We start from the raw sequence: 12477 nt of genomic DNA on the forward strand, positions 1-12477 counted from the left end.
GAGAAGATAGAGCAACACCACTTATGGCAAGGTTGCGGTTGGCAGATCTATAGTAGAAAAAAAAAAGCAAATGAAAAGCAACAATAGATGGAGTATGAATAGAGATCAAGATAGATCGGAAATGATTAATCATCGAATTACAAATTCGGCTCTGATATCATTTTACATAACACAATAGTTAAACAATTCTCACCCCCAAAAAAAATAAAATTGGAAAATGTATTATCTCAAAATGTTTAATACATACATCCTAACCCCTTTTATAGATCAATTAGATGGCTTATTTTTCATAAAATAAAGGTCCAACTTGTCCCAAATTTCTAAGTATCCTAATAAAACCTCTAATTGATTTTTTCTAAAAACTAAACATTCTTTTAAAAAGGTACCCACTTATTTCTACAACATATAAACTAAACAAACTTTTAAACCCAACAAATTATAAAAATTGATGACATAAACAACTTTGAATAATTTTAAATAGAATTAAAATTATTGACTATGTTAAGATGTCCACAAGTTGTGTGAAACTATTCTCAGTTATCATGAAGCATAAATTATATATATTTCTCTACTCAGACAAATGATAGAAAAGTATCAAAAAAGAAGCAATAATTGGTACTTGGTATTCACTGACCTTCAAAAAGTTTATGAAAAAGTCAGAAAATAACATGGAGAATTCTAGAAAAGAAAGGAGTTAGCGCAACATATATTAAAATAATTAAAGATATGTATAAGAATATAATGACAAGAGTGAAGACTAACCAAATGCAAGATGTGTTTCGATGGTGTATGTTATTTACCGATAATATTATTTTGGTTGATGAGTGCTAAGCTCGAATCTTGGTAGGAAGCATTGAAAACAAAAGGTTTTAGACTTAGTAAAATAGAGACATAATATTTAGAATTTAAGTTTAGTAGTAAACATAGTATAGCAATTGTTAAGATAGAAGATGACAAGTTTTGTAACTGAGAGCTTTAAGTACTTAAATTTATTTTTGCAAAAGTATGGAAGGGTTGATAGAGATATTTTACATAGTCTACAAGTATGATGGTTGAAATGGAAGAGGGCGTAAGTGTTCTTTGTAATCGTAAGGTACCTCTACAACTTAAAGGAAAATTTTATAAAACGACAGTCAGACCTGCACAAGCAAAAGCTAAGTCGCAATGATGAAGATGTTAAGATGGATGTGCAAACACACAAAAATGGATAAGATAAGAAATAAAAATATTAGAGAAAAAAATAAAAAATGTACCTATTGAGCAAAAACTCTGAAAGGCACATTTAAGATAATATGAACATGTACTTAAATGACCAATAAATATCTCAGTTAGGCAATGTGAGACCATGACAAATATGCAAATTAATTGAGAAGGGAAACCAAAAAAGACTTGGCTCAATAAAACATGACAAAATTTATTCCATGGTTTGAAATCTCATGCCATGCTAAATGAAACGGTCAACACGTATCAATTTGATAATCACTGAAAACTCAATACCACTCAGCAACAAAGTTCAAAATCTCGAGCAGTATCATAGTTTCGGTCTTTGATTAGAAAGATATTATTAATATCGTACCATCGCTCCGATACATAGTGTTAGTGACATATTGGAGATTAAAGGAGGAAAGAGATGAAGTAAAGGAGACATTGACTATGCTAAGTGGTATCGAGTTTCGATAATTTTTCAAAATAATATATTTCAACTATTTCACCCAACATCATACAAGATTTAAAATCATACTCAGCACAGACTCCTTCCTATGCTTCATCTCCTTCTTCTTTAACTCCAATTCATTACCGGCACCATGTATCGAAACATTGGCACTATACCAAAACAATATCATTCTAATCAAAGACAAAAACTTCAACACGACTTAAGATTTTAAACCTTGATTTATTTAAATATAGATGATGATATAATAGAGGATAAAGCTCAATGGCATAAGAATATTCGTATAGTCGACCTCACTTAGTGGGATAAAGGTTTGATATGTTGTCTAAGATATATTTATTTCCCTTACTTGCAAAATAATTTATATATGTTTTGATCCTTAATTTCTTCTACTTAACTTGTTTACTTTTAAAATAAGACTATATAAATTAGAAATAAATTGAATTAAAATTTTAGAAAATAAACAAATAAAAATAACAAACATTATTTAAATTCATCTTGGTGCATGTCAAAGTGTGTCAATTGTTAGCATGGTATATAATCAGTGCAACCGAACAATCAAAATAGGAGGATAGAAAAGATTACCTATGCTATCCATCCAGTTTGAATAATTTATTAGAATGACACTTTTTAAAGTGGCATTCAGCACAATACTAGATTTCAAACTATGTTCCCAACTCTATTAACTTAGTTAAGTGTAGGCTTGAGCTAGTTAAATCTAATTCGTTTGTTGGAACATGAAAAGGCATTAAAGACATAGATTGAACTCTTTTTTAGTATCTTAAACTTTTATAATAAAGATAATGGTTTATCAATATAACTTATCGACCAAGATTTAAAGTGTTATTTCATGTAAATTTTCATTTCCAATTGGAATAGCATAGTTTTGGTATTATTGTGTTGAGACTTAGCATACTCCAAATGGCATTGAGATCAACTTGATCCTCTTCCACTTAACTTATGTAACTTCAAATGTATGCATATAGTGAATTAAAATTTTAGGGCAACACAAGAAATGGGTATACTTAATAATACCAATATAAGTTTAAAGCATTAGATGAGAGCATTGATTCTTTGTAAAGTTATAATGTTAAGATCCAAATTTTTAAAAAAAAAACAACAACAACTATTTCTAGGACAATTTGGTATTGGAATTGAATTCCTTGTATGTCCAAAAATAAATGTGATTATTCAATGAAAGTTGGACTTAGAAGTTAGATGGATACAAGTGGATCTGAAAGAGAAATAGATACAGATATAAGGTGTTTGTTATAAAACTAGAACCAGCCAAGACAGGATTTTGTTTTAAAACTAGGGCTCAAAGCTCAAACTACAAGAAGGTGTCAGTCCTTTTGTCAACTAGTGTTATAGGATCCAAGATCGCATTTTCCCTACCAATATAACAAGGAAAGCTCATGCTTGGCTCGACATTGGGACACCACATGTCCAATAAGTGTGGCTACATCATCCACATGTCAAATCTAGCTCTTCACTAATCACACACTTTCTGAATAGACATATGATGAGCAATACAAAGCAGTTTTATCAGCTTAAACAATGATACAACAAAGTTAACATAAAAAATTGTAAAGAGCCCAACATGAAGCACTGCCAGATGCTGCAAAAACATCATCCAAGATCAAATATGGAAAACATTAGTTGAATGGAGTTGAATGTGAAGGAAAAAGATGGGCAGTGGAGAAATTAGATAATTTCTTTAGCTAATAATGCTATTAATTAGAAATCTTCAAAGCAGAAATAGCAGAGTATTATTAAGCAATAGGATCGCTAAAAGGCATGGTAGTAGATGGATCCTTGATGAAATCGAAAAATAATAATAATAAACGACTTCTGAAGCTCGGTGATATTATTCAGTATAGCACTTAGTAAAACCAACTTTTGCTAGTAAAATCTGAAGCATAGGTAGGCATGGACTCGAAATACCTTTCAGCACTGTCCTGTGTTAACCGACGCCCAAACCTCTCCACTAAAAGTTCACACTCCCTTTCAATGAAAGAAAGCTCCCTGATAGCAATGCTGTAAGTCAGTGTTTCCCACCTCGAAATCATATCCTCAATGTCAGCAATCTTGTCGGAAAGATCACTGTATTCCTTCTCTGCAGCATCCAAGCTGTTCTCCAGGGCCTGTACATTTCCCCTCTTACGAGTACCACCGCCTCCTTTTTTCAACCAAGCGTCCAGCTTCTTCTTATCTGCTAAAGCAGAGTTCATAACATCCTCAGACTGCTTCGTCAGCTTCGCCTTTTCCCTCTGCAACTTCTCCAACTCCGTATTAAGCTTCCTAATAACCTCTTCCTGAACCTCCTTCCTCTTCTCCTTCACAACCTTCAAAGCCTCCTGGACGCCGGCCATGTCTCCTTTTGAGGATTCCACCTCCTCAATTCCGTGAAGGAGGACAGAAACAGAAGCGAGCAGCCTTCTGGTATATTGAGAAAACTCATGGTCCTTGAAAGCCGCACCTTTCCGTTCTCTCGCCGTTTTCCTTGTCTCCTTCAACTCCACGGTAGCAGTTGCCGCAAAGGCATGGATTCGAGCCGTCGGAACAGGAAGGAAGCCAATAGCCGCACAGAAGAACAAGAAAGCTAGCGGCTTTCCAACCCTGCACCGAAGAGCATCGTATAATCTCGATAAATTCTGGAGCTTCTCCTCCGATTGAAGGGTGGGGGCGGTTGTGGACGAACGAACGGATGGATTTGGCGGCGGGAGCAGCGCGGCGACGGGTCTAACGCCGCAACGGAACCGGAATCGACGAGGCTTGGATCGGAGAAATGTGAGAGGGGGAGGAAGGCGTGAACGAAAGAAGGGCGACGAGGGCGGGACGAGGGGAAAGGTGAGATTGTAAGCCAAAATGTTGGATTCCATTGGGGAAAATGGATCGATCACACTTCCATTCTTCGCCTGAACTATGTGAAGAATCCGCTGAGCTATGTGAAGGGAGGAAGAAGAGGAGGAGATTCGGTTTGGTGTTCTTCGCCTGCCCCAACCCAAGTTCTGCAGCGAAGGGAGTAGGCAAAAGACGGCGGAGGGGTTGGGTTTAAGATAACTTTGCTAATTTATCGGAAAACCCCTTGAATTTTAAGATATCTCTAACCCAAGGAGATGGTGTAGAATGTCCAATGATGCACTTGCGAATGTAAATAAATAAAATCCTACAATGTGCATAAAGCTCATAGAGCTTGTGACTCGATGAGGTTGAATTAGATTTGTTTGACTTGGCACGACCAAATTGATGTGATATGATGAGATTGGTTTTGCGTAATTGATTTGGCATAAGTAAATTAATGTGCCTCGATGACTCAAATATCCATTGGAGATCAATATAAGACAAGGAGTGTTTGAGTTGGGTCAGTAGCTTTGATGATAGTAATAAAAGAGATCATTTTTCTTATGCAAATATCACGATCGAATACGATATAAATCAATTTCTTATGCAAATGAAAAATGTAGTTGCGCCTCCCTCCTCAGGCATGATGCAACGGCAAGATATTTGGTGGATTCATAGAATTACGTTCAAAATCCAACTAAGGCAAGAGCAAATTTTATAATGGATTTTTGGCTGTGCAAATCAATTGCTAGGTGAATTATCGAGAATATTTCCGGATTTACTCAATGGACGAATAGAAGAAGGTCATCCACCTTCAAACTTAATTAGGTTTGAATACCTCAATTATAAAAATAAAAAAAATGAAAGAGTTTGTTTTTCATCATTCAGGGCATATGGGTGAGCCATGCAATTAGGACGATCTAATTGGTTGCGTGAGGAAGCCGGATATAGGGTTGACAATTCACGCGGAATTAAGTTAAGCATCTCCTAAATAAATCCAACAGAGAGGCCATTCATCCATCAACACTTCTATTTATTCATTCCACAGATTGCACAGAAGAAAGCTAAACAAAACAATGAAACAGGAGTATTGATGTTCACTCTTCAGCCAAACTTCTTTGTAAAATATTGAAATAATTGGAAGACAATTCTCAGATACAGTATTTAACTCTTGAAACGCTTTAAACAAATCGACATTGTAAAAATAGTGAAGTTCTGTGTAGTTTGTGAAGAGAATTGAAAGGTATTGCATACTTCATATCCAATCTGACAGTTATATAGCAACCTAATGCATGATCTACAATGATGTATAAAATACTCACCATGAACTGGAATGAGAGCTTCAATATCGGGAGAAACGTTCCGCAGCCTAGAACTGTTCTGCCTTCATTCATTTTCAGCTATGTAGTCGGGGATCTCACCTTCACATAGGTACTCGTCGCACTGAGAAGCAGATGACCAGCCCCTTCTTAGCCTAATAATATCCTCCGTGAATGTTGAACCTGATGAGCCTATGAAGACAGATGACAAAGCACAAATGGTCTTATCCAGCATTGCCTCAACCTGCCAAACAACTCAAACAACTACCATGGGTTAGTGGTTTGAAGATGAGAAATGTGAAAGTTCATATGCTGTCATGTTTATGACAAGCAATTTTACTGAAAAATTGTTCACCTGATTGTCTCCACCTAAGTTATTTCTGTACAGTAATGCATCCCACTTTTCGGTACTATTGTGCTCTGGCCTCTGGACCAGAGGAACAGGCTTACCATTTAAGAAAACTAGAGATTGGAGAAGATTTGTTTCACTGCTAGCTGCATCTGTTGATAGGTAAATGATGGGCGCATTGGCTTTCTCAACAACCCGAATCACACACTCCGCTGCCTGAGGAAGGGGGAAAAAGCAACTCTTCTCTTTCAGATTGCTGCAAATTAACAACAAAGATCGAAGTTAGAAAATGACCAAATAGGCTAAAACATCTATTTCATAGTAGTTAGGTGTGACAAGCACCCTACAATTTACACTCACAGGCCATGTGTAGCTATTGATCTTACCATCCTTTTTTTTCAGCCAATACCATCGGACATATGATAAAATACTCAACTACCCACCCAACCTGGAGTATCTTGCTGCCATCCCAATAGTTAGCAAAGTTTAAATGAATAGATTCTTTAACAAAAGCCAACTCCTTGTAGGATTAACTTCATTGTGATCCAAGACTCCCATGGCAAATTTTAGGGCAGAATTATGAACCAACGCTTTTATTCCTATAATAATATAGCAACCATTTTACAAGGGTAGGTCAATGGCAATGGTTTGACACTTAAATTCTCATTTGTTTGACAATGAGAATCCGAAGATTTCCACTCCCATAGCTTCTTCACTTTGACATTGGCCTCAAAGTGACAGGGAGGATATAGAAAATAACATCAAGCAGCAAATGATAATGTTGCTAGTAAGGATACAGCCAGTGGAGTGAGAAATGTCTACCCAAAACCAAGGTGTGAAAAATTGTTCCATGTTGGTCAACAAATGTGAAACATTTTGTTCCCGCCCGGGGGCTAACATGTGAAATAACTATGTGATTGGGGCCACAATAACACCCCTAATAAATGATGGTGAAGTTTCCGTAGGGTTTGCGATGACTACAAAGTAGCTCTGATGATAGTGAAGCTCCCATGAAGCTTCATGAGTCTTTTGGATGATGGCGGAGTAGTTCCAACAATGATGCGGCTTCGCGAGCCTTTCCAAGACAATTTGATGCATAGGGAGGTATGCTACTCCTTCTTGACGTGTGGCAAGGCTTGTGATTCCCTTCTCCTCCACCTTATTCTCCCCTCTTTCATCTAGGTTTGGTGATCAGCATAGCCACTAGCACCTCACTGGCACTCGACATGATTGGGAAATGTATACCCAAAACCAAGGTGAAGAATTGTTCAATGTCGATCCACACCCATGAAACATTTTGCTCCACATGGGAACTAGCATGTGGGACAACTACAAGGTTGCGGGACCATGGCGACACCACTAATAGACAATAATGAGGCTTTTGTAGGGGTTTGTGATGACAACGAAGTAGTTCTAATGATAGTGAAGCTTCACGTAAGCTTCGCAAGTCTTTTGGATGATGGTGAAGTAGTTCCAACAATGATGAGGCTTCGTGAGCCTTTACAAGACGGTCCCAACGCACTCCAAGGCATGCTACTCCTTCCCAACATGTGCTGAGGCATGTGATTCCTTTCTCCTCCTCTACCTCGTTCTCCTCTCCTTTGAGTAGGATTAATGCTCGACATAGCAACTAGCACCTCAATGGCTCTTGGCACCACTAACATGTCTTGTTTTGGCCAAATCAAAATTCTAGCTCATAATAGATTTTGAACGTTGCCCAAAACATAGGGATCCAAGTCATATTTAGAGGAGAAAATCTTCACCTTTCATTTATACTAAATAGTGTTGGCAGTGTAAGGTACTAGCTAAAGGGGAGAGGTGAATAGCCTTTTTTCCTTTGTTCATGAGTTTGGTTCTACAAAAATAATTAGCGGAGCATACATACAAACAAAGCACACAAGCATAAGAAGACAAACAAAACTAGGTGATTTAAACACACAAGCTTAATTACCTTTTAGGCCTATGCCGAAATCACCAATTAGACAACACCATGAAGTGAGCAGTAGAAAGTGAATAATGCCATAGTCAAATTCTTTTAAACAAGAAACTATATCCGCCAGCAGAGTTGCTACTAAATTTAGAAGAACGAGGTTGGATCTTGCAGTTCCCTAAATTTGTCAATGGAGATGCGTGTGTATGGGAGACAAGGCCATGAACACACAGATCACATCCGTCCTTCATGTTGCTAGGGATCAGGAAATAGCAAAACAAATGGACAAAACAGGCTATTAGATTACAGGGTAAGTGTTTGAAGTCTGTAATCAAAACCATCCTAGAATCCAACAAGTCCAATCCACTACTAGAGTCCATTCTTGCCAACACAGTCCATTCTTAACAATTCATTACTCATAATGCTTCAAATTGAAGCTTAAAGAATATTAAATATGATACAGCAATAACAATGACACAACAAGATCTATGGAACTGGTATATAATGTTTCTCAGTGGAAGTTGATGATATTGTCCTATGGAAGAATAATTTTCAACAATGCAACTGTATCATAAATCAATGGGAATATTCGTTCTAAAGTATATTGTGGAACTCGATGGATTCTTTCATATTTTTCAGATTCCTCTCATCTATAAGTCTTAGTTATAGTTTACAAAGATGTGCTACCTTAAAGAGCCTTCACAAATCATGACGACAATTTAAGATCACTCCTTCTGACCAGAAATTTTGGTTTTAAATTTTTCTAGGAAGTTCAAAGCTATTGACATTATTAACTGTGTTAAACAAAGGTACATAGTATGTTCACATCTACTGCTTATAAATGCCAACTATAAAGAAATTCAACTATTAAGAGTTAAATATTGTCAAACAAAACAACTATACATCTCTACCGATCTTACTACATTTTAAGCTATGTCAAAATCATTGATTAGATAGAACTATGAAGTGAGCAGCAAAAAGAGAACAATGCCATAGTCAAATTCTTTTAAACAAGAAGCTATATCCTGCAGTCTTATTGAGGTATGTTATATCTTGGTATAAGAATTAGGCATAATAATTTTATTTAAGCTAAGAGATGAATTCATGAATAAAAATATTTGCACAATTCAACCATATTGTGACACAAAAATCTGACTAAACAACGACATGTAAAACAGTCAATGTTTTACACCAAAATCTGCAAACAGTCAATGATTCAATTAAATGGTAGTGGTTGGAAGATACCATGAGAGTGAAAGCATCATCTGGGTTATCATGGTGGAATTTTATTAAAATTATGATTTTAGGGCCAAATTGTCAAAAAAGATAAAACCCAAGACATGAGCATGATGAGTAGCAGTAGTAAGGCATCAAATAGATAAAGGAATTGTGCAGAAAAAAATATGAAGATTATAGTTGAAAAGATTAAGAAACATTTAAGACAAAATCATGATCATAACAGATAAATGAGATTATCCCATGGAATAAAATTAGAATTTATCAAGTTCTCTCTTCAAAATTCCTAATCATCCCTTAATATAATATGTATTCCCGTTGAAAAAAGATCATTCATCCCCTACAAACTTAAGATCCTAGGTATGCAACTAAGTGTAAATAAATAAAGATTCAGCAATCTTATGCCAAAATTCTAAAAGAATTAATAACTGTTATCGTTTTCTTATAGCTGTGAATTGTCGATAAAATCAATAACAAAAATCAACAATGAAACACATGGTAAAAGGCAAGCTTACCAGAACTTCAAAAATCCATGCCGCCGGAAATGCAGAGCTATGAAGTTACTGCCCAAGAAGGTCTGCACAAACCGCTGCGCAGTGATGTGAATGAGATGACTTGGTTGAATCACTGTCTTGCATTTATGAGCAAGTGGACCACCTGGTTGTGACACCCATTCATCCTCCACATCTGCATAGAACATGTCTCCAATTGCAATAACCTCGTCATCTGATGAGAATTTGGGCATGATATCACCAACGACCCTCTTCTTTTGCTTCATCAATTTAGCATCCTCCGGCCAAGCAGGTTCAATCTTACCCAAAGAAAGCCCCAGGTTTTTCAACCTATTCATATGCTCCTCATCCAAGTAACAAGGTGGTGATGCAATGTAGCAAATAAACCTGTCGATCTTCATCTTGTTTTTCTGTGCTGCAGAAAACTCATCAAATGTGATCGATACCTTTCTACCTACGCACTCATTTATATGATGGATATCCAACACCTTATCATACTGGTAGTCAAATTTTGGGCTTGGAAGGATCAGAACACGGTCAAGAAGTGCCGCGAAGAACATATGTTTCTCCAAGCAGATCAGATGGTTGGACATCTGACCGGATAAGCATATTGCAAACAAGTACCGATCTTTCTTCGGCTTCCACTCGATCGTCCTCCTACTTGCCAGTGGATCCACTTTCTTGCACAAATCGACTCCAGCACCAAATACCCCCAGGTTCAAATTATCATCCGAAGTGCCCGACGTCATGTTCTCGATTTCGTGAGAAGACAACAGAGCATTCTGGATCTCCTTGTTAATCTTAATCTGCTCGAGTAAGGCTAACTGAAACTCAACGAGAGACTCGAGCTTTGGCAGATTAGTCGTCACGGAAGTGGAATTCACTGCGGATGGAACGGGGGAAGCAACGTCGGTTGCCACAGCCCGCGTGGAATTCCAGATCTCGAGGAGGGCCAATTGCTGGCTCTTGAGGAGATATAGGGCACGGAGTTCGGACTCACGCATTCGGTCGAGCAGGGAGTCGGCATGAACAGTATAGCCACCACGGAACAAAAGGAGAGCGAGGAGCACGGAGAGGAAAACGGCGATGAGGAGGACAACGAGGCAGCAGCGGCTCGAGGGTAACAAGCGGCGGCCGCCTATCCGATCAGGGGATTGGCCGATCTCCAGAGCGGAACTGAGGCGGGGAGACTTGGTGTCGTTCTTAGGGACGAGCGTACGGTTCTCCACCTCGTCGCAGGAGTCTAGTTCGTCGTCGAAGGGAACCCTCGCCGCCATTGATGTTTGGATCACGGTAGACGGGTGATAAACCAACGAGGCCGCAGCATTGTACTTCCGGCGGTGGGTGAGGAAAGGATATAGCCCGATCGCATAGGCTTCCGTCGGGAGAGACCGACGTGAAGGCAGGGGGCGCCTATGCGGATTTGATCGTAAATCTACTTATGAAATAATTTTATCATGTATCTCAATCTCATTTTTAAATTATAATTCAAATTTAAAAATTTTAATTTTAATCCATTTAAATTATAATTTAAATTTAAAAATTTTAATATTTTTTATATACTTTTATTTTTAATATGTCCATGGATTGATTCGCTTAATCAATAACTCGTTTTATTGATAACCATTGATGCCAACTCCAAGTCATCAAACACAACCCAAACCAACTCGACTCCATCGAGCTATAATACTCCATGAGCTTTATATGCACTTTAAGTTCTCTAACTCTTAATGCACACACTTGATGCATAAATAAGAAATACAAGATAAATTTAACTTAAAGAGCTAGAAATCATGACATATTAACACGATTATATACCTTCAGTGATTCAAAATCTTGAGATAAGGTAATGTCCCTAAAACGTCAAGAATGTTTAATGACTTTAGAAGGCTTCCCCAAAGGGGCTCAAAATATGGAAAAACAATGTTAATACACTTATAGACATACTAGGAGTACAATATTGTTATCCTCATGATATAGTTGAATTGGTTACGACGGAACAGAATTGTAGAAGAGGAGTACAGTATTACTCATTTGATACAACTCTAAGACTTTGAGATCTATCAAATAAAAGTATTTGATGACCTTAAAAGGTTCAAAATATACAGAAAAAAAAAATAGAAGTGCAACAAAGCCAATCTGATAAGAATCTTGGATCTTTAAGAATATTAAATACTTTCGATGGTAAAGATATTTGATAAGTCTAAACAGTTTATAATACTTTTGTGCTCATTTAAAATAAATTTAAGAGCTTTAGGATCCTTTAGTAAAATGCCAAATTCAAAATATTTTGGAATTCAATTTGTGCTTATAAGAAATAGAGATGGATAAAATAAAAAAAGAGCAGTAAAAAAAAATCTGATTGAATGGGACGTTCCTGTTTCAGTTGAATCTGGTTTGCTTGCGCTCTCTCCGAGGAAAGAGACGAGTCGACTGTAATTAGGTCGGAGAGGGGGAGATGGAGCGCAGCAGCAGCGGACCACCACCCTCGGAGGCAGAGGCAGAGCATCTATCGTCGACGAGGCACAAGACGACATCCATCGCTGCGCTGTTGTTTTCTCTCTCTCCGCTACGCTCCAATCCCAGCGGGATATACACGTAGAGAGAGCGAAAGT

At 37.4% G+C, this 12477-nt stretch overlaps 2 protein-coding genes across 2 annotated transcripts in view; both read right to left on the minus strand.

Annotated features, from left to right (window-relative positions):
• Nucleotides 1-4665, minus strand: part of LOC141820412 (putative inactive ATP-dependent zinc metalloprotease FTSHI 5, chloroplastic) — a 37402-nt gene extending 32737 nt beyond the window's left edge. The window contains exon 1 of the mRNA XM_074707720.1: nt 3617-4665. Coding sequence (XP_074563821.1) covers nt 3617-4554 — 938 coding nt within the window. The 5' untranslated portion in view covers nt 4555-4665. The remainder of the gene's footprint in view (nt 1-3616) is intronic.
• A 989-nt stretch (nt 4666-5654) lies between these two features.
• LOC141820413 (O-fucosyltransferase 36-like) lies at nt 5655-11263 on the minus strand. Its single transcript, XM_074707721.1, has 3 exons — nt 9866-11263; nt 6191-6440; nt 5655-6079 (listed from the first exon to the last, which is right to left on the minus strand). Exons 1-3 carry the CDS (start codon nt 11137-11139, stop codon nt 5903-5905), a joined length of 1701 nt encoding a protein of 566 aa, XP_074563822.1. The 5' UTR covers nt 11140-11263; the 3' UTR covers nt 5655-5902.
• Between the last annotated feature and the right edge of the window lie 1214 nt (nt 11264-12477).

Source organism: Curcuma longa, unplaced genomic scaffold, assembly GCF_044706935.1.
Source record: "Curcuma longa cultivar G26 ecotype Majalengka, Jawa Barat unplaced genomic scaffold, ITB_CL_G26_1.1 utg3290_np1212_1714210_RagTag, whole genome shotgun sequence".
NCBI classification, from domain to species: domain Eukaryota; kingdom Viridiplantae; phylum Streptophyta; class Magnoliopsida; order Zingiberales; family Zingiberaceae; genus Curcuma; species Curcuma longa.

Excerpts from the sequence above, each read along its gene's own strand:
- LOC141820413 (XM_074707721.1), bottom strand. The coding sequence starts at position 11,139 with ATGGCGGCGAGGGTTCCCTTCGACGACGAACTAGACTCCTGCGACGAG. Across the intron at positions 6,441-9,865 it reads CATGGATTTTTGAAGTTCTG|CAATCTGAAAGAGAAGAGTT; the intron begins GTAAGCTTGCCT and ends GTTAATTTGCAG. Across the intron at positions 6,080-6,190 it reads ACTTAGGTGGAGACAATCAG|GTTGAGGCAATGCTGGATAA; the intron begins GTGAACAATTTT and ends GTTGTTTGGCAG.